Source organism: Dermacentor albipictus, chromosome 7, assembly GCF_038994185.2.
Source record: "Dermacentor albipictus isolate Rhodes 1998 colony chromosome 7, USDA_Dalb.pri_finalv2, whole genome shotgun sequence".
In the NCBI taxonomy this organism is placed as follows: Eukaryota; Metazoa; Arthropoda; class Arachnida; order Ixodida; family Ixodidae; genus Dermacentor; species Dermacentor albipictus.
The window spans coordinates 66,085,509-66,107,472 of record NC_091827.1 but is presented as its reverse complement, the minus strand read 5'-3'; the positions used below and the strand labels follow the sequence as shown (position 1 = coordinate 66,107,472).

Below are 21,964 nucleotides of genomic sequence, written 5' to 3'. Positions count from 1 at the left end.
GTGATGGCGCCCATGCGCCTCGTTCAAACAATCAAATACCACACGCGTGTAGCAATATGACTTGGGTCAGATTTTGCTCAGCACGGGAGAAATCTTAAAGGCATTTTTTTGCATTGAAGAGCAGTAAATACCCAGGGTCACACACCCAGTGACGCGAGTGGGCGTGAAAGTGGTTAGATAAAGGCCACCCTATAGCACACTGGGTGAAGTTCCGAAAAAAGGCCAATCGCCCTGACAATGGTAATAATAACATCCCCAGTTCACAGATGTCAGCTCACTCCAACGTGCTGCAAACGCGCATCGCAACCTAGGCATGCAAATTAGGCTCACTTTCCGGGCTTGTCGATGAGGCCGCCGGCAGGTTCCTGGCAGCAGATGAGTATGTACTCCTGCAGGGCGTCCTGGTCAAACATCCAGCTTTCCATGCTCAGGCATTCGTTGCCCAGCGAGAAGAGCACCTTGTGCAGGAGCGGGAAGACGCCCCCCTGCCAGAAGGAGTAGCAGCCGTCCACCAGCTTGTTGGTCCGGCCCTGGAAGCCACCCTCGAAGCGCATCTGTCGGTTCACCAGCCACCGCTGCAGGTTCGGGGATGGCCCGGAGGAGAGGATGTGAGGATGAAATTAGGATGCTGCGGCCATCAAGGCAACTTTGATTCCTTCGAGCCTTTAACTACTAAGTGTGAGTTGTACTTGTCCTAGCTGACTGTACCAATACTGCCAAAGACGAGTTGTAGTCATCCAGGCAACGTCTTCTGCTTTCTTTTTTTTTGCTCAATACAGATTGTTTTGTGCGTTTGAGCTTCTCCACTTGAACAAATATTCTTCTGTGCTTTTGATTCCTTTCGTTATCCTCTGTTCAGATAATTTTAATCTTTACAGATGTGTTGAGGAAAAGTTGCTTTTTGTGGTGAGATCTCTTTCATTGAACTGTAATATAAGAGAGAAACAACCTCACATACATTTTCTTCAAATCCAGAAGTACAACAAGCACAATAATTAGCTAAATTAGAAAGATATTGGTATTTTCTATACCCTTTTACGAAATCACTTGGGAGTTAAAGGGTTAAAAAGAAAAACAAGTTACTATAGTTGGTGCTTGAATAGCGAAATTTTCTAAGCTAGTTGAATACGAACATTAGAGAAAAATTACCTTTAATATTGAATAGAATAGTCGACTTCTGTTGAGAACCCTGACGGGACCAATAAAATTGGATTAGCTGGCAGGTCAAATTAAACAAAATGCACAAAGAATGCCAAAACACACCGCCGATTTATTTGGCAGTATTTGTCCAATTTTAACACTCTTACGAATCAAACACGCGCATGCTTTCTATGGGCCTAAAGTAGAAAACTAATGTAGAAATGACATTAAAGCTCCTAAAGAAAGTAGAACTCTAACTATATTTTAGTAGGAAAAATGGGCAAGGGTGTTTCACAATGGCGGCTGGTTTTATAAAGTCAGTTTTGCCACAATACAGTCACATCATGCGATAAAACGTACAAACATTGTAAGCACGGCTCTGGTTTTGTATCCGACTGCCCCGCGCAGGCAATTTTAGGCTCAATGTTCCTGGAGAAAAAGATGTCTGTGTCAGAATCAGGTAAATACCACAATGGGACATTATGAGTTAAGGTTAGTGCTTGAATATTTTCCTGAGCGGGCCAGAAATAGGCACTTTCGATGTTAAATTGATGTGCGTTCAATGCATTTGCCGTTTCCTACGCTCCGCCGAGCCATGCTGCCACTAGAGAGTTCACTACTAGGCTTCACCGTAATGGTCATGCACGTGTGTTCTGGCTGATAAAGTTTGAGTTACCCGATGACGGCCAATCTTAGGATCAAAATAACGAAAGTATGGGCTCACAGAAACGTATGACCACTGGCTGGGAACTTTTGGTCGTGATCGAATTAACCGAAAAATTGAATTAATGAAGTCTACTGGATTTGCGATTTATAAACAAACTGCAATATGTAACCCTTCCATGGAGTACGCTGGGCAAAAACAGAAAGAGAAGCTCATTTATGTTATCTGAAACATGTAATGCTTTAACTACATGGCACGTCAAAACATAAGCTTGTAGATGAGAATTGATGGAAAGGCTACCAAATCTAGTGCACCATGAATATGTTAGTGATGAAACAGAGGAATAGCAGGTCACCAGGTGCGTGAAGTAGACTGTTGTGCTCGTTGAAGGAGTTAACAGCAATACTAACGGCACCCTAGGCCATGCTAAACAAACCCAACATGACGGGATTAGCCAAATAGTAAATTTCTTTCCAGAAATCATGATGACAAATTCGTAGGCCAGTGTGCCAGTTGCATGTGCATTGGTGCACGTGCTTGCATGCTTGGTGCGTGTGGGTGTGTGCACGCACATGTGTGCACATGTGTGTGAATGTGCACTTTGTAATGTCTGTGGCTTAACGGATGTTCCACCCGGAAGTGCTGTTGTATAACAGTATGAAAGCTAGGCTAGGCATGTGTGGACATTAGCATTTCTAAAGTATGACAAGCCTTTGTCCTAATAAATAAAAAGCAGCCATCTTTCAGATGTTTGCCACGCTTGTGTCGTGCCATTCATAAGTTCATGTCTATGGCATAACAAATTTGTGTACGATGAACTTGCCAGCAGTTTGTTCATGTTGCAGAGCGTCTCCCTCTCGAGGAAAACCAGAGCAGCGAAACCGCAAAATGTGTAACCACCATGGGCCTCCATGCCTGGCACACCACCGAAGCCCCCTTCGTATGTTTGGCACCTACAAAGAACAAAAACTTCTATGCAAGAAAGCTCTTGAATGGCTACTACTGCGTCAGATATACAAGCATCTTACAGGTTTTCAGATAAGAGATGAACAGTCGAGAACAAGAGACACTGTCACATGGTCGAGTGGAATGCTGGCAGGAAGGCAGGTGATGGCATCAATCATTGATAACCAACATCTTCGTGAGGCACTAACCACCGTTGTTTAAGTTCATGCCTGTTTGAAATTGTTATTGTAATTCATGTGTACCTTGCTTTTCTCTTTATGATTGTATTTTTTCCCCACTCCCCTCTGTAATGCCATTGGCCTTGTGGGTAAATAAATAAATAAATAAATAATGTGCAGAGATGGAATATAGCACTGGGCAAGTTGGAAAGGCATACTTCTGAATGTAAAACACGAAAGAACCTTGTCCTTGTCACCCTGTTCATTGTTTACTTGCCTATTGAAAGCATGAAAAGTGAGATTCTTGATTAGATTAATTTCTGCCTGCTAAAGAAAATGCCACTCAGTGACAGTGCAAAAATAAGTTGCTGAATCGGATAACATGGCTAACAATTAGGCTCCCATTTATACAATGTCATCATGTGGTCTAAATCAAATGATGGTCACTGCAGCAATTTCACAACACACAACATGCATCCTATACATCTAAAAATATTAGTGCCTTCAGCTAGCATCCATAAAACTTGTGATGAAAGAATAATGTGAAAGCATCTCCATAAGAGCATCTAACACAATAGTCACAACTGCACTTCATTTCATATTTCGGCTTCGATGCTGCAGAAACTATGGAAGTTCTGTCATCAAAATGTATTACTCTGCACGTATTGTGGTCAAGTGGTTTTGACATCCAACTCTGAATCAAAAGGACTGGGGTTCGACATGCTATGTGGGTAATTTTTTTCCTTTTGCTTTTACGGGCCTTAATGCAGCCCCAAGTGAACTTTCTGCAATGTCTTTTAAATGTCATGATAGAGTTTTGTAAGAATATATGTACGTAGCACTATGAAGCATGTGGCAAGCCATGGTTATTTAATGAAGTCTTTGCTGCCTGTCAACAGCATCGAACTTGCATTGCCTCTGAGTTGAGCTACGATAAGACCGGCATTTTCACGCCACCGTGTGCATCAAGGTTGTCTTGCAGCTGCACTGCTACGTACTGCAGACAGCATGGTGCTTCTGGGTTCCTTAGTCAAACTTGTGTTCGGATGCCTTGTCATGCCTTTTGAACCCTCTGTTCCATACGTGAACTTTGTAAAACAGGTCAAGTTAAGAGTGAATACTATTTCTTTTATATGGTGACACTGCAGAAACTATCGTCTAACAAGACAAGAGAAATGCTTGCCGAGACGTCCCTGGTGCAATTAAAAGCAGTAGCGAAATGCTGGCAAAAAGAACAGAGCAGGAAAAACAAGCAAGCATAAAAACAAGAGAACGTAATTAGAAATCATTTACCAAATTTTTCAATGTACAACTATTGTAACATATGTTAATACAAGCTCAGATTATCAAACCATTTAGTGGATGTGGGCAGTACAGAAAGTCAATACAACTTCCATGGCGTTGCAGTCCATGTATGAAACACAGTATAAACACTGAGGACTGCAAAAATGCAAACCTTCTAACGCTGACAAAGTTGCAAAGCTTAAGGAGCAAAAAATGAAATAAATAAAACATGCACGTGGATACTCATTCAGAAACCTTTGAGCACTCACTTGACAACCCATTCTGCCGTTCCTTCGAATAGTGATGGTGTGAAGGTGTTTGTTAGTTTGGCCACGGACAGAGCACAGTAGGCACCCCTGAAAAAACATTCATGCATACCTTAAACTTATACAAAAAGTAATGAAATTCTTACCCAGGGAGAGGGCAAATACCAACACTGTATGAAAGCTTCCACCCTGACAAAACAACATGTGCTGTTGTCCCTTAAATTGTTACACTCAAGGCAAATACTAATTAGAGCTGAAGTGATAAGTTCTCCAACAAGTCCATCGCGTTAATTCAAGTTCATTTTGACACCAAAAACATTGTTGTAAAAGAGATCGACGTAAAGGCAAATAAGCGTCTAACAAAGTGTCGAAACCACAAAAGTGAGCACAAAATAAAGAAGAGAAAAAATAGACTTAGTGCCCTTCCACTCTGTGAAGAAGGATAACCAGTGAAGCTGTATTGTGATACTATGATAGCTATATTGACTTGTATAGTTATTGCTACATTGATTGAATAAAGACACATACACGTAACTTCATGGTTGTTGTCTTTTATTTTGTCTCATTTGTTACCACAGTGACCATAGCTTTGTGGACAAAAAAAGTAGAGTCTGTAGCGTCGGCGGCAGCAGTAGTGAGAATATGTGCGGCGATGGCGGGTGAATAGGACCGACGAGGAGCGGGCTGCAGATGCCAAGCACAAGCGTTGTGCCCGCCAGGACCCCGAGTGCACACCTGGCCGTTATGCCACCACCGCACATTCACACTGATGTTGATCAGACACGCCGCCGATGGTGGTCAAGCCCCCTCAAACCATAGTTGATCACACACCACACACCTGGCATCAAATGGGTTGCCCACAAACTCTTGCTCGAACCTCCTCGTTGTCGCCCTGGGGGAATGTTCTGGTGCACTGTAACCACATCGATGCCTTGCATTTTCCAACTCACAGTACTTTGGGTCTTAACAGGCACAACGCTTGTGCCTGGCATCCGTGGCCCACACCTCAATAGCCGTATACGCCATGCGCAAAACGCCAACAACACCGCCTGTCACCAAGGCTGTGAAGCGTAGACGGGTTCGAGCGAGCACTGTTTCCGTCAACTTCTATGCGCATGCTGTCATGCTTTAGTTCTTAGTGATTTAACGCTTCTGTCAGCTTTCAGCAATGTCTTGAAACAACTCCTGTGCAGTTGGCTGCTCTAACACGTACAAAAACTCACCAGGAACACACTTCTATAAGTTTCCGGCGCTGCTTCACGACCAAGAGCGATGGCGCTGGCGGATTGCGGCTGTTCGACGCAGACGGTTAAGCAACCTCGCCTTATTTACTGCAGTCTTAGAGCAATTACTGTGTTTTTAATTTCTTTGCTTTGAGTCACTGGGCCTTCAGTGAATGCTTCCACGTTTAAACTTGGTTGCCTCTCATCTACAGTCCAGAAGATACAATACACAATAGGTGTTGTTACTGATGAGACGCGATGCCCCCCTTTGAAAAACAAATGACGCGAAACGCTAAGCCAAAGAATGCGGAGCAAAGCCATGAAGAGCTCATTGCATTTAGACGCTTTGGACAAAGGGCTCTGTATTAAAAAGCAGGTGACCGTGCCTTCAAAAAAGCGTTACACAATTACCCATGCCTTGTACGGAATAAGCTGTTGCTCTACCTATCGATGGCACTGAAATGATACTTGTGGCATAGAACGGTTGGCGTACGCTCGCCTCAGCTATCTGCATGTGTACTTCTTCGTAAGTAAGAAGAAAGCAGCTACTCGATGGTCCTGACCCGTGGGCTGCTGCTTGTTCGGTGGCGGCAGCTTCCCGCCGCTTTCGTGCCCATTCGTGCTGTTGTTCACGTTGGTGCTCTTTGAGGGCATGTTCTTTTTCTTCAGAGTGAACTATGCACATCCTGCTTATAGCAAGTCCAAAGTGTAATTGCTGATAACGTCGCTAGGGCAATGTCTACGTCAGAAGGAAACAAGGCAGAACGATCGGTGTGTAGAGTATGACCGACTCGATAGACGGATGGAAGAATTTTCAGAACCTAACCATAAACAGCTTCACTGTAAAATGGGAAAAAAAACATACATCATACTATATGGCAGAAAGATGAAAGTAATAATTGTGTTGCATATAACATATGTTCACATAAATGCACAATGGCAATATTCAAGCAACACTGTTCATATTTTGCATTTGCCACTTTCCGTATACAGTGGAGTTCCATTAATACGACCATGACGGAACTACGAAACTGATAGAATTATTCGGCGGGTAGAATTAAACAAGATAAAAAGAAACGTAAGAACACACTGTCAATTCATTTGGCCTTATTTACCAGATTCTTACACGTGCCCCGATCACACATGTGCCCACTTTCTGGGTCTCCAAAGTAGGAAGATGCGGTAGAGATAACATTAAAGCTCCTAAGCTAAGTAGAAAGCTAATGCGCACCCGATTTTCTTAGCAAGAAAAATGAGCAAGGGCCTAATACGTGTTGCACAGTGGCGACAAGTTCTTAAATACAGCTTCGCCGTAACATAGATGTGTTATGCGGCAAAGCACCCGAACGCCGCGAACGCGACTTTTGGCACATTTTCCTTTAAAAGAAAAACATACAAAAGAAGAGAAAAAGAAAGAAGGTGTGCATTATAATGCGGTAAATACCGTATCAGACATTGTGATTTGCTTGCAAATATTCCTAGGACAAGCCGAAAATATGCGCTTTCGACGGGAGACTATGATGCATTCAATGCACTCACCGAGCCCTAAGCTCTGCAGAGACAGACGCTGCCAATACAGGGGTTGCTAATGAGGTCACCATAGAGTTCAGGCACTTGCATGCTAACTGTTCAAGTTCGAATTATTCGGCAAAGGCCAATTTTATAATCGAATTAACGAAAGTTTAGACCCATAGGCCCCAGCCGAGACCTTCGGTCTGGATTGAATTAACTGAAGAATCAAATTAACTGGAGTCAGGTTAACGGAAGTCTACTGTACACGCTTTCTGTATCTGCAATACTGGATTTGTTTGTATATTTCTTTTTCACTGACATCATGTTGGCTTGGTTGGCAAACAGAAAATTCTGACGATAAACTGACTCGACGCACGCTAATGGGATGGTATTCACTGTGTCAAGGGAGAAGGCCATGGAGGTGGGCCAGGGGGTGAGGTCGAGCACCTATCAGGTGGATGATTATGAACAAGCGCTTAACAATGCTTACCTGACGTCAGCCTCTCCCCCGTCGTGCATGATGAAGGAGCCGTTGGGCTGCTTCATTCGCCGCAGAAAACTGTACAACGTGTTCCTGCAGGCAAAGCACGTCACCCTGAAGTTTGAGCACCGGTCACGCGGAGGTGGCCAATGTATTTGCAACCACACTGTTTTGACACGTTGCATGCGCTGCTTGTAACAATGAGGTCAGGTGGGGTAGTATTCTTGAGTGACCACTTTTGGGAATCCGATCACTTTCATGAGATTTTGCCCGACTAGGCACAGGATGCATTAAAGTAATACAGCCAATGGCAACTACGATCTGACTGTAAGGAACGTTGTGGTGAGGGGGTCTGAAATAATTTTGATCCTCTGGGGTTCTTTACCGTGCACCTAAATCTATAAGCCTAAATCTATAAGTACGCGAGAATTTTCGCATTTCATCCTTGTCAAGGTGTAGCTGCCACAGACAGGATTGAGCCCCCCACTCAGCAGTGCAATGCCGTAACCACTAAGCTACCACAACGGGATGCTAGGGGGCCTTTACAAGTATAAAGAAATAAGTAATTGAATAAATGCTAGGGAGCACCACGTGACATCACTGAGAAGCTGTCAGCAGGCAGTTGAAAGAAGCTGCTTTTTTAACAGAAAACCTGCCCTGGTGCATAGCGTTCGGCACCAGCGTTTCCCGGTAAACATTACGGCTCTGGCCGTGTGGTCGGACCCACGCAAACAAGGATCAAGACTCCGCCAGGCTACAAGGCGCATTACGCAGCACGGACCTGGCGGAGCAGCTCTGGGCCGTCCAGCGAGCCCACGATGCGGCCAGGGAGTTACAGCTCCTGGTCCCAACGTGGGAGTAGCCCGCTCTATGAGACCTTGCGCCCCGTAACTCGCAGGACCTTTCTATAAAGTTACTCCATCCATCCATCCATTACGGTTACATAAGCTGCAGTTACCTGGAAGTGTGAGAAGCAGTCAGGGATCTTTGAATGCTATCGCATTCCACTTTTAAAGGCGAAACTTAAGGGCCCTAAAAATTTTTAACATGGCATCTTTATGTTGTGAGTAGAACGTCTTGGATTTCTCAGCGTATTTCATCGGCATGTTCCATTTGTTGTGCAATTCAGCTAGCTGGCTTATTGTACAACAAGTGGAATAAATGCTGTTTCACTTCTTCACACTACTGTGTACTGCGTCCTTTGTTGCTAGAGTGCCCGAGACCCCACATTCTCCAAGCTTGTTTACAATGTTCTTAGATGTCATAGAGTCAAGTTTACGCTACTGAACGCACACACTGAGTGGGTCAAACTACCCAACAGCTTCCAGGCAACAGCTCTCAGAGGCCTGTGCCCATTGAAGCCATGATGTGTGATACGCAGCATTTTAACCCAATTGTTTGCAGTAAGACACAGCAATGTTTCTCTCTTTGTGACATGTGGTTTCGAATATGTGCACTGGCGTACACACATGAACGACATTACATTCAAAGCATGCTTACCCTGGAAATTTAAGTGTTGAGTCAGTCGCACGCGTCTTCAAAAGTATGACCCCTAAATGAAATTCCACATGGCTCCAAAGTTTCAAGCACAAGAAAACTAGTATGTATTGCCCACCGAGTTTGCCTTGTTGCTGCGTTCACCAGGAGCTACGCACAACTTATCGGTTACGAAACACCGATCCAAACTGTGAACACTGACAGAAGCCTCAAACACTTGCGAATGTGTTACGCATGTATCCAGCACACATGCAAGAACAGCAGACGCTGACCCCTACAACTGCCCACGTCGATAGTCGATCACCCCCGGAAGACAACATTTTGGCTCCTTCACCTCACACAAACTGTGCAATGGAATTGTAAGTGCTAGATTAAAGGAGTACTGCACTTATTTTTGAAGTTGTAGAAACTTTGCCACATGTTTCTTCTACATTAAAGGATGGCACATGGCAAATATGATGGCCTGGAAACACTTGCATTTTAATTTGATGCTAAAGTTGGTCTCCAAAATTCTGGGCATCGCATTGTCGAGATTATGACTCAGAACAAACATTTACTGAAATCGTGTAGCAATAAAGCTATGTTTGATTATGTTGCTCATAATGATAAATGAGAGTGGTGAGCTCATTTCTTATGGCTGCAGTCAAGTTTGGATGAACACAGAAACAGAGTGAGCCGGAGTATCACAGTGTCATGATCTATGGTCTTGGGTACCAAAACTGAAATTGCTTCACAGGTACAACCATTACACCAAATTATTTAAGGTGATCCAGCACTGCCCAGTATTTTTTCCAGGGTTTAGAGGGCTTGTACCTTCATTTACCAGGAAGAAAAAAGACCTCACAAATGCCACGTCAGCACTCCTTGTAAGGCATCTTAAGACACTGGACACTGGGCCGTTCTCTAATGCAGAGTTGCACGTCCGAGTGACATACTGCAAGCTGACTTCCCTTGACTCTTGTGTAAAGTATCTCTTTCTGAAGTAGCCAAGGTGGTCAGTACCGCGAAACAAAAAATCTGATTCTTACCTATTAATGACCTTGTAAGCCTCTTTAGTGCCCAGTATGCTGAGCGCATTCACCGCAGCATATGTTGGTGCAAGGTGGGCTTGCTGACCAGGACCCCCTGAGCAGAGAAGATGACAAGGCTTTGTCGGTAAGGATAGATGGTAGTGTTTTTTTTTTCTCCTTAGGTAATCACTATTGAAAGTGTAACCTCTACAACTTCCATTGCTTTTTAATATCAGATGAGAAAGTATCAGTACAGCACAGAAGGATAATAACATACGTTGATTCTGTCTTTTTAGGCACACTAGAGCTGCAAGTGACTGAACCAACCCCTTTCAAAGGCGTAAAGTTGTCTTTCTTGCACATCCAGATTACCGGAATATGATGGCAGAGCTCATCATTTAGAGAGCAGCTTAAGTGTGTTAAAACAATATTCGTACACTGCACGTAAAGACAAGATGTAGTGTACAAGCAGTTACACTACAAACATATTGCACGAAGTGAATCACTCTGGTGGAGTACACATACACCACTGTATAAACCAGGGTGTCAAGGTGACATGATCTTGGATTGTAGCGCGAAGTGACACGGACACAGAAAGGAGCAGACAGGACGAGCGCTACCTGTCTCGTCCTACCTACCTGTCTAGCGCTCGTCCTGTCTGCTCCTTTCTGTGTCCGTGTCACTTCGCGCTACATTCCAAGATCATGTCACCGTACCAACTCGCCCAACTTTCTATCCTTTTTGTCAAGGTGAAAAAAGTATTGGGGTTCGGTTCGGATTTGGCTTCAACCAACTCAGACTTCAATTCTGTTAGGTTCCGGTTTGGAGAAATAAAATTTTATAACGGTTTGGGAACCAGTGCGGCACAGCAAACTATCTTGTCCTGATGATGATGATGTGTGGTGTTTTGTGGCGCAAGGGCCAGGTTTGGCCAAAGAGCGCCATGACATGTGGTAATGTTGACGATGAATTGCGGAAGATGTGACTTGGCTGTAAAGTGGCCTAAAAATAGTCGCTGTAAAGTGCGTAAAATCTACATGCTATAAAATTATGGCGATGAATAATGACGAATACTATGAACATTAAAATCCATCGTAGAAGAATGATGTAAAATCAAGCGCATAAACGCTATACGTAATAAAGTTATAGCAATGACTAGTGAGTACTACTAAGCACACAAAAGATACATTGTGATAGAATGATGATATTTAAAAATACATGAAGGTAAACGTTTGCAAGAAGCACTACTGCCTAAAAGAGCCCTTGGAACAGAAGGGCCTGAAGGCATGTGCTATACAAAAATATTTTATTGCAGCAGGATCCTCTGGAGAGAGGATGTGCTACAAATTCGTAGGGCTAACAACATGTAAGGCAACATCGTTTAGGAAATTTAGGACTGCTCTGGTGTCAAACAACGGTTCGTTACCAAGAAACATTACAGGATGAAGGGGGATGTACTGCCGGTATGATAGCGGAAAATGTTTCTTTCTCTCTGTTTCGGCTTCGCGACACTCCAGGAGAGTGTGGAGGACGGTGAGCCTTTCACCACATCTACCGCAGGATGGTGGTTCATTTCCAGTTAGCAGAAAACTGTGTGTGGCATATGTGTGTCCTATTCTGAGACGACAGAATAGGACTTCTGTTCGTCGTGTTTTTGATGCGGGGGACCAATAACCCAGTTTTGGCTTAATCAAGTGAAGCTTATTATTTGTTTCAGCATCCCATAAGCGCTGCCAGTGGCTTCCGAGTTTCTTTCGGATGAAAGGCTTTAGATCTAAGGCAGGTAGTGCAGTGGTAGGATGGATATCTTGTGAGGCAATTGATGTGGCTATTTGGTCAGCCAGCATATTACTCTCAATGCCCCTATGTCCAGGTACCCAACATATTATGATTTGCTGCTGAGACATGTAAGATGTGCAAATGACAGAATAAAGCTCGGTAAGTACAGGGTTTCGATGATTGCGGAGGAACATTAGGGCTTTTACAACGCTTAGAGAGTCCGTGTATATAATGGCTTTGTGCAACTTTGCTTTCGTGATTTGTTTAACAGCACATAGAATTGCATACGCTTCCGCAGTGAATATGCTTGTTTCCGGATGCAGTCCGCCGGACTGGGAGAAGGATGGTCCGATTGCAGCATAAAACATGCCGGCATGCGACTTAGAAGCGTCAGTGTAAAATTCTATGCACGACTATTTAGATTGAAGTTCCAAGAAATGCATTCGAATATGTGCTTCTGGAGCGTGTTTCGTCACCTCTACGAATGATATATCGCATTCTATGGGCTTCCACTGCCATGGCGGCAATGGCTTAGCTGGGGTCATCAGGTTTTGCTGTAGAATTGGGACTTGCATATTCTCAGCAAGCTTTCTAATGCGTCTAATCTTGTCCTATGATGGTAACAGATTACACATTGCTACTGACTTGTCTGCATGGTGTTAGAGGTGGGAGGAATGGGGGCTCTCTGGCTCATGGCTGAAGTATAAATCAATATGGGCATTTGAATAGTGGAATTTTCTGATTGAATCGAATACAAATACTCGGGGAGAAAGTAAAAAGGACGAATGTCGAGTATTGTGTTGAATATGGAATACTCGCGATTTCTAAAAAAGAAGAAAAGTGAAATGAAAGGTTTCGTGGTGTCTGTACGGCAACAAAGGCTTGTTCACATTATTTGATACATGTACACCAGATGCGATCGTGCACCATACGATCACATCTGATGCATGATGACAATGAAAGTAATGAAAAAGAGGAAGGAGATGTCCCAGGTGCACTTGTAGAACTTGTTGAAAAGGCTGAAGGCAATACCACAGCCCCGTGCATCATTTTTAAGGAATCCAAACATGCTGACACTGATAAAAAAATAAAGTGCTTTGTCTAAATCGTGACATGGAATCCACAGGCTGCCTAAGATAATACTTGCCTAATTGACGGTCGGTAACTATTGTGCATAACACACCTTCTGGGTACATTTGTTCAGAAGCTCGAATGTCTGCGCAACAACTGCGGTCCTCCTAAATAAGAATCATTCAGCCAAGTGTCCGTTTGCAGCCGTCTTTTTTCTCTGTAGACTGCAAGAACTGTAGTTGTTTCTTACAGTGCTTAAATGAAACTATAAGAATTGGCCTTGAGGATGCAGTGAAGACTTGGCGTTGAGCTACCGACAATGTGAACAGCGGCCGCGTGGTTCTGTGCTGGATCCATTTTATTTCTTCGTACACTTTGTGTATGTTTTTCTTTGTCAAAGACAATGCACATTCATATTGTACCACATGAATTAACACTCCTAGTTTGTAATTAACATCCAGTTTGTATCAAAGAAAGAAGCTAGAGACTGACTTCTCGGCCAGTTTCCAGCTTCTTTAAAACATAAAAGCAGGTGAGGACATTGGTGTTCCTGAACGATAAACAAGAACAGTTCGTGCTGAATACCACAACGTTCTTACACAACTGCACGTGGCCCAAAGTTTTGCATTGACTAAGTGTGGCCAAAAATGTCCAAATCATGCACATTGTGCACTGGGAAAGATTTGAAATATCAACGAGCATTGCAATCTGCTCGGAGGCGCCAAACGTATGCTGAACCATGGCAAGCAACAAAAAGCACATTTGCCACGCTGATAAGAGCCGTTGTTGACGAGCACAGAGATGATGATGGCATTTATATTAGCGAATGCAGTGCTATTGTTACAAGAAGCCGTACTGATGAACTTGTTGGTTCTTCTATTTTCACTTCCCGAGAAAACCATAATTCTTTCTCTCTGTGTATCCTGGCAAGCGCATTTTACAGTTTATATAGTAATAGTAACAAGCTGACCTATAATGGCGTAATTGGGAGTTTCAACAGAAACGGTGATTCCGCAGTGCGCTCGAAACAAAGTTTCGGCCGAGCTCAGAAGTGGCATGGCCGAGCTCAGAAGTACAAGAGTCTCTTCCTAGGTCTATCCCCCTTCTCACACACAATGCATGAGTCGTAACAATCTGTTAGCGGGGTGTGCCAACTGAAGAAGTAAATATTTCGAAGAATCGATTGTCTAACGAGCACCCTATATGCTTGAACCATTTTGCGCCAAAGCAGTAACTTATTATTTTTTTTTTGGTTGAAGTTTCGTTCAGGCATGTTTTAAGAAAATCGGGTTGGGTTCACTTCCTGCTAAAATTTTGGTTCAGATGCGGTTTTCGATTCGATTTTGGTTTGACACCCTCGTGTAAACATGTGTAGAGTGGCATATCTTCGACAAGACACTGTGTAAGGAAGCTAGCCTGTTGTTCTTGGAAAGAGTCTACTGATCTTTGTTTCTATTGTGGAGTTATAAAGTTGCAAGCCTAATGCTTCTATTTTATGTGATTTTCCAACTGCTCACAATTTTCATGAGATAAAGAAAGTGGGGCCTTATTCGTTCCCAGCACTCACAAGCATTTTATTTTGCTTTATATTGAGCAAATGCAATTTATATCTATTTCAAGTTCTAATGAGAAAATTTTGACGCTTCACAATATACATTTCAACAGGGTCTGTGGTAAAGCCTGCACTTACATGAGGACTGTACACAGTAACTTGCATCATATCTTAAATGAGGGAAGATATTCATTGGAGATAAATAAACTAAAACTTACCGCTGAAGCCTCCTTCAGGGTGCTGACACTTTCCCAAAAAGCCAGCGATGCTGAAATGGTGTCACAGCATGGCAAATGTCAAGACAGATGGAATTAAACTAAATCTTACTTGACCAGAACTGTAGTTTGAGAACACCAGTAATGTTACACACAGTTCATTGCCCCGTGTGGATAAGTGCAGCCTTTCCCAGAAGCCAGCTGTGCAAATTTCTAATGAACAAAACGGAACACTGCTTTGTGCTGTCAGTCAGCAAGTCATGGGTGATCTAACACTTCAACTGGTCCATGACCCACCCCTATTAGCATGTCAGAGCCCTAAGACATGTCTTTGGGGGTATACCAATGAATGATCGACACATACGCAGCCAAAAACCTCGAATAAAACTTGTTGTTAAGTGCCACTGTCAAGTGTTGATTGGCATTATGCCACGACTCACACTTGCACATTTTTATGCTCCAGCTAATGGTACCTTGGCTGATTCTTAAGTGGCGACTTGGCGGCCCCTAAGAGTCGTTGGAAGAAGTTCAAAGGAACACGCTGGGACTGGGCTTAAGGTGCACAGTGACAAGCACCATCTATTAAAATTACGAACAGAAAGTCTGCCAGGGCATTTGTAACAATCTATTCGTATGAAGCTGCACTTTTGACATAAACCCAAGTCACATAAATCACAAGACGTGATTGTTGCTGAGCCAGATTTTAAATGCTGTGAACAAGTCAGCTCCTTGATTTGTGACACACAACGTCTTCATTGTGAGTTGTAAGCTACGAGTGTCAGTGTCACAGAAAGTACCAAGACATAATCCCCGCAGACACAAATATAACACACCTTTTATATTTGTGGCTCCATGGAAACATCTGCTTTTCACTGTATGCTTTCAGAAGGAACAGACATGCTCGGCGCAGTCTCTAGATCTACAAACCTCTAAGGAAGTCAGGAACATCGTGACTGCTGAATACTTGAGAATCACTGGTTCACCCAAGTGTTAAACATGGCGGATTGTTGCAAAGGGGGTGCTATATTTGTATGGAAAGAAACAGAAAAGACGTTTCATATTCCAAGCACACCTTTTGTGAAGTACATATGCATTTAATTAAGATGCGGTACTTTTAGTTGCAGCACATAAGCAGCAGCAAACTTGGAACAGCACTAACTGCAAAGCAAGAGAGCTTTTTAGAGCACAGTGACCTTGCTGTTGCCGAGCAGCATAGCATGTTATTAGAGTAGCAGGACTACTGCATCAGGCCAACCTCTCTGCATTTCGGTTAGTAAGTTTTCCTCTCTTTCTGGCCTTTACAAAGTTTGCCTGACTCAGGAACTTGTCTGAATAAACTTGCTCCAAGCAGCTACACCCCTCTGGTGTCCTTTCATAATAAGAAGACTCCCAAGGGTATGGCCACAAAATGATGAAACTTTTCACTAAAAGAAGCGATCATTTTTTAAACCAAAAAAACAAAAAACAAGTAAGACTGTAGAATGAGCTTGAATTAATAAACATGACAGATAGTAATTCAGGAGAGTTTGCAGCTATACAGTAATAAGAAATAATGCACCCAGATTCTAAATTACATTATGGGGTTTACTGCCCAAAAGCAAGAATAACAAACTTATTAGAATAATGTCCTTCACTAAACATGAAGGCTTCTCGTGGCTCATGTTTCTTTATCAAATATCATTATGCAAATCATTATTTATAACAGCATTGGTATTTCATAATATCTTATTGTATATATATGTCTATATGTATGTATAATATACTGGGCTTTTTACTAAATGCACTCAAAGTTCCCTAAAATTAAGGAAGCTGAGAACTAAATAATTTCCTCTGGATTACTTTTACTACAGCAGTAAACATTTCAAAATGATTCGATGTAGTAATCAGACAAGTAATTATGCAAATCAGATTTCTATAGAATAGAGCCCTGGGATTGTTCGCAATGACAGACTTGAAGTGCTCTGTTTCAGGAGCTCATAGTTGTTTCCAGATAACAAGAAAGTTGACGCTGCTAATTTTTACAGCGTAAGTGATTTTGGCTGATTTTATGCAGCAAAGCGAAGACTGAACAGTCGAAGAGCACAACTGTCGTGCCTGTTGTAGGCCATCATTCATGACTGACATGACTGCTTGCACCTCATCATCAGGCTAGCATGACGCTAGCTTGATCTCTACTTTATCAGGACGGCTGCCTGATGCTCACCCGAGGAGGAGGAGGATGTTGTAGGCTGCAGGCAAATCTAGGCTTGCAAAGCATGAAGGCAATTTCTCCGCCTGAGCGCCTCTTTTCAGAGAAGTCCGCCACTGTCCACGCGTGCAGCCCGAAACCGGTGAAGAAGACGTGCACAGCGACGACGATGAGGTGCAAGCAGTCATGCACAAAACTATGACATTATCCCTTACAACCATCTTAAGCATCACCTAGTAACCACACAGCCATGAGCAACCATGGGAACGACGTATCAACATGCTGAGCACATGGTGTGAACACAGCCAGCACGCGGAAGCTGTTGTAAACATAGCAGTGATGCCGTAGCCTTGGAGAAAGGATCACGCGCCGCCCAATCGCGGAGGCCATGGGAAGGCCACGAACAAGCTGAGCAGGCTTGTCAAGCACAGCATGCCGACACTGGCACCACTGTATGATGTTACGGGAGAGTGAAATGCAGCATCTAGAGCCGTTCAAATTTGGGTTGAGTGTAACTCTCATTTTGCATGTATTTTAATATTTCACTGGCCATAAACATCTCTGCATGAGGCATTCATGAGGCCTGCTACTTTACTGATTATGGCACTTAAATTCAGCAAATTATCCAATGCAGATGCACACCGCGCTGCAATAAAAGGAAGAAAAGAAAAAAAAAGGAGGCGGGGCTCGTGACACAAATGTGATTCAATCCCTTAGCCCCAGTATGGGAGAAGGTGGGGAAGGTACCTTACTTGCAAAAGCTAGTCGAGGCAGAGGAGGAGAGTGTCAATGTCGGTAGTGAAGCTCCCCTTCTGGCAGCATGGCAACGCAACACTTCGATTTCTCACATCTCCTCTAATAATGAACCAATTTGAAAAATTATTGCGGTAAGAAAAATTATTGCGGTAAAATGCTCTTTGTGTGGCGCTTTAGAGCTTCTAATGTATAATGAAATTTTCCAAGGGGGCCTAGTAAAGGTTCCATTAAGAGAACAAATGTCATTAGAACAATACAGTTAAGGACTGATGCGACTAATGTACTGCTAGCTGTGTGCTTGCATAGGGCACTTCATTAACAAGCACCTTGGCCCCCTGACAGACACTGCGCACCATCTGCTCCTTGTGGCGTGGCCATTCTAAGCACTTGCACATAGGACTTCCACCATGAGAGGACAAACCACACAAAAAAGGAAGAACAATTACCTGGACTTCATTTCTGAGTATAGGGAGACCTCTAGGAGTTCTAAGCTGTGCAGGATCCAGTAGCATAACCAGGGCCGGCTGGCATCAAGGTCCTGGGAAAAAAAATGGGCTTTCTTGTCAATTCTTACATGCCAGCACCTAATGATTTGCAGAGCAACAACAGACGTCACACAGCACCAAGGTCTCATGCAAGTGAGGGATATCAGAGTACAGTGCATTGTGATAGCAGCAATGTGCCTGAGCTCATGCCATGCCAATTCATCGACACGGTCTCGCACCTCAAGGCAACACAGGGGTTTTGAGGGATACTAAAGTGTATAGGTTCCGATTAATTTTGACTATGTGGGATCGTTTGACGTACACCTAATGTTTACTGGTGATTGCTTGGCAGTGATTGCGGCCTCACATTTCAGCAGTAGAACGCCATTACCAGTGAGCCACTGAGGTCAGGACATGCCATTTCTATCCTGAAACGACGTTCACAATGAGAATTCCTTGAAAGGAATGAAAGTCAATTCAATTTAAATTTAAGTTTCAACTATGTCAGTCACTTTGAATTAGTGCATTCTGTGCAAGCATGGAGGCTGCACTAGTTGCTGTTTTGATAACTACATATGTGTGCTGCAATCTCTCATATAAGAACGCCATGCATTATCAATGAAAAGCTACACCACCCACTTTTGGCAACACAATAGCCAAGAAAGCTCAAGCGTGTTGCAAACCTATCGCTGTAGCTTAGTGACTATGGTGTTGCGCTGCTCAGTTCGAGGTCATCGGTTCAATCCAGGTTGACAGATTGGCATGGCAGATCGTGGTTCTGGCACGTAAAACCTCAGAATTTAATTTCAATCCAATTAGCATTCTTAGGACACTTCATGCACTTCCCTGAATGTTTGTTTCTATGTCTCTAATTGTTTTCCTGCCAATTCGGTTCACCGGGTAGTCAATGGTTGAGTGGGTCGAGGGAATGCTGTGCTGGGGGAACTGTGTTCGAGACCAACTGCTGGCCCAACTTTGGTCACCGAGTATGTGACAATGGGTATGTGTTGCTTTACAATGGACATCTTTCATCCCAACTTGGGTAACTGGGTGTGTTCCACTAGATGTACGCTGCACTTCAAAATACTTCCTTGACACTTACTGGAGTCACTGGGTATGTTCAACTCTTCAATGACCAAAAAAAAAAAAGAAAAACCTTTAACATTTCTCTGGTTCTGGGCAGAATCGAAGCTATATGAAATATATACTCAAACAATCTTGTCTGAATGAACATTCAGACATGCACCATGTGCATCCGCAGGGCTGTGCAAGAGAGAAGCCTGGCTGCACACACACCTCACACATGACGCATTTCACTGGTGGCAATACCGTACGCCTCTATACTGATTCCACGCTAATCGCATGAGTGTCGACATTGGTTGTGACATGGGTTCTGCCCGTTTTTATTTTTTTTTTATATTCCAGGAATGCCCCCTTACTTTCCCATACGGGTGGCATTTCTTTCTTCCTTCCCCTACATGCCCAGCAGCTTGCCTTGAGCTCACTAATGCAGTCAAGTTGTGAGAACAATGCCAGAGAACCGAATGATGAAAAACTCTCGTAAGCAGAAGGTAATGAAAACATTACTAAGGAGAAAGAGAACAGTGCAAAAAAAGCAGATAAATCACTTACCTGATACGCCTGAGGCAAATGGCTCAGTCCCTTCATAAGGAAGGCGACATGACGTTCTCTTTGGAGACGGGGGCATCTAAAAAAAAATATGAATGATTGAAATGAAACTAAACTGAAGATCATTTGCAGCAACAGCAACAGCTGGGTGTGCATCCAGTTCTTTCTCAATGGAGGGGTTCTGACATTTAGAATGGGATTGATGATCGTGACTTCACAGATGATTACTATCATAATAGTAGTAGAAGTAGTAGTGAAGTTAATAATCATAATAAATTTATTTGCATCCTAATCAGCATTGTAACAACATGTTTCTTTTTTTAAACAAGTGTTGGCATTCGAGCATGCCACCTTACTTCTATGTTGGCTCAGACGCAACTGATCTCTCTACGTGTACAGAGACAGCAATAATGTAGCAGCTCTATGCCAGTTTTGGCTGGATATAAAGGGAACAGAAATATTTTGGCGGGATCTTTTCAATAATGAATAAACCTTTCTTGTCTCTCCAGAGCAAAACAACAGTAACAGCTGGGAAGGACTCTAGGAGTTTTGTCAAGCACCGTACACTGGCGCTACGCTCACAAAATATAGGTCGTAGGGGGTACGAGTCAGGACATTCGGGCGTCCTTCTGGATCCGCATGTGGCAGCAGCTGCAATGCTGCGGGAGACCGTAGTGTACAATTTGCGGCTGTAGGTGTAGCGACACAATGAACAACCGAGTGAACAAATGCCCCATGGTGAGGGAACCTGCAATCAAAGTTGACCGGTGGACGCAGTATACCAATTAGAACATTAGCACCACCCCTCAAGTCCAGCATTCCTCAGTAACAACACATTTTCGAAGGTTAGAGAGCCATCACCCAGAATGATAATTTGAAATAGCAATAAAATGCTGCCAACGACCTTATAAGCTTCATCTATTAATGCTAACTTCTACGTAAGAGCAACTAAATTATACTTAAAATCGGCATGGATGTCGCTTTCATTTACATCATGAATCCTCAATCACAAAGGCCCGATTAACTTGACGGATTCGGTAAGGTTACATCACTTAATAAAACCCACTATCTTAGTGTCTATCTGTGGCCTCGGCGAATGTTCTCTCTTGTTTACGCTGGCAAGATAATAAAGCGGGGCTTCTTACAGCGGTCACATCCTAAAACAAAGAAACATCAATATTAAATTCTTAGTACGGAAAGCAAAGCGTGGTAACGACTTACCCTTCGTGTAGCTTTAGCGCGGCTTGAGTGGCCTTGAAGAAGCTGTCAACAGACTTCTCCACTTTTTTCTGAAAGTGTAGCACAACTACGTTAGTACCAATGTGTTATCGTCCAGCCACGTCCCGGGCTCAGTAACCAGAGAAACGATACTGCTTGCGATTCGAATACGCAAACGTCGTCTAAAGACTGACAAGTCTACGAATTTCGCAGAGGAAGTGGCTGTAACAGTTTCGACTAATGATGTCGTCGAGCGCATCAAAGAAAGCCGATCAAAACAAGACTCTACACCCTTTCAAAACAAAACAAGATTCTATATCCTATCAAACAAGTCCCGTCACGGACGTCATACCTGCTCCTCAGACGACGCTGTCGGGTGACCGTCGTCATTATAACGCTGGCGGTCGATAGAAGGGCTGCTGCATCGCGTAGGTAAAACCGTACAATCGTTGCCCTCAGCCATAGCCGCTGTTTACCTTGTTTACCGGCAGCTTCAGAAGCGTAACACGAAATCGACGCTGTCAGCTGCCATTTTCGGCTTCAGTGTGGATTTGGATTCGCATGTGGATGGATTGATAAAGCACTGTTAGTTGCTAGACAAACTAATTCTGGGAGGTCATGTTTATCCTGTTTATGCTGTTTTCTTCAGTTTTTAAAGGTGTTGCGTGAAACAGGGCGGCTATGATGCATTTTGGCTCCGCATTCGCTTTTGGTGTATGCAGACTGTAAAAGCATATCCTTCGAGATTTGTTTTTGTAACTCATAAGCAACCGCAGATGAGAGGGCAACTGCGACGATTTTTTGACCATATCAAACCAATGAAAACTCTATGGTTCCCGAGCCCCCCTGTCACGCTTTTGTGGGAACTGT

General features: G+C 43.4%; 1 protein-coding gene across 1 annotated transcript in view; it reads right to left on the bottom strand.

The window, feature by feature from the left end:
- Positions 1–21,632, bottom strand: part of Fntb (Farnesyl transferase beta subunit) — a 30,632-nt gene extending 9,000 nt beyond the window's left edge. Inside the window, exons 1-10 of the mRNA XM_065455902.1 lie at positions 21,447–21,632; positions 21,098–21,165; positions 19,880–19,955; positions 18,209–18,300; positions 14,822–14,871; positions 10,220–10,316; positions 7,704–7,787; positions 4,482–4,568; positions 2,628–2,757; positions 331–575 (exon numbers count right to left, since the gene is read on the bottom strand). Coding sequence (XP_065311974.1) covers positions 331–575; positions 2,628–2,757; positions 4,482–4,568; positions 7,704–7,787; positions 10,220–10,316; positions 14,822–14,871; positions 18,209–18,300; positions 19,880–19,955; positions 21,098–21,165; positions 21,447–21,557 — 1,040 coding nt within the window. The 5' untranslated portion in view covers positions 21,558–21,632. The remainder of the gene's footprint in view (positions 1–330; positions 576–2,627; positions 2,758–4,481; positions 4,569–7,703; positions 7,788–10,219; positions 10,317–14,821; positions 14,872–18,208; positions 18,301–19,879; positions 19,956–21,097; positions 21,166–21,446) is intronic.
- Positions 21,633–21,964: the final 332 nt, after the last annotated feature.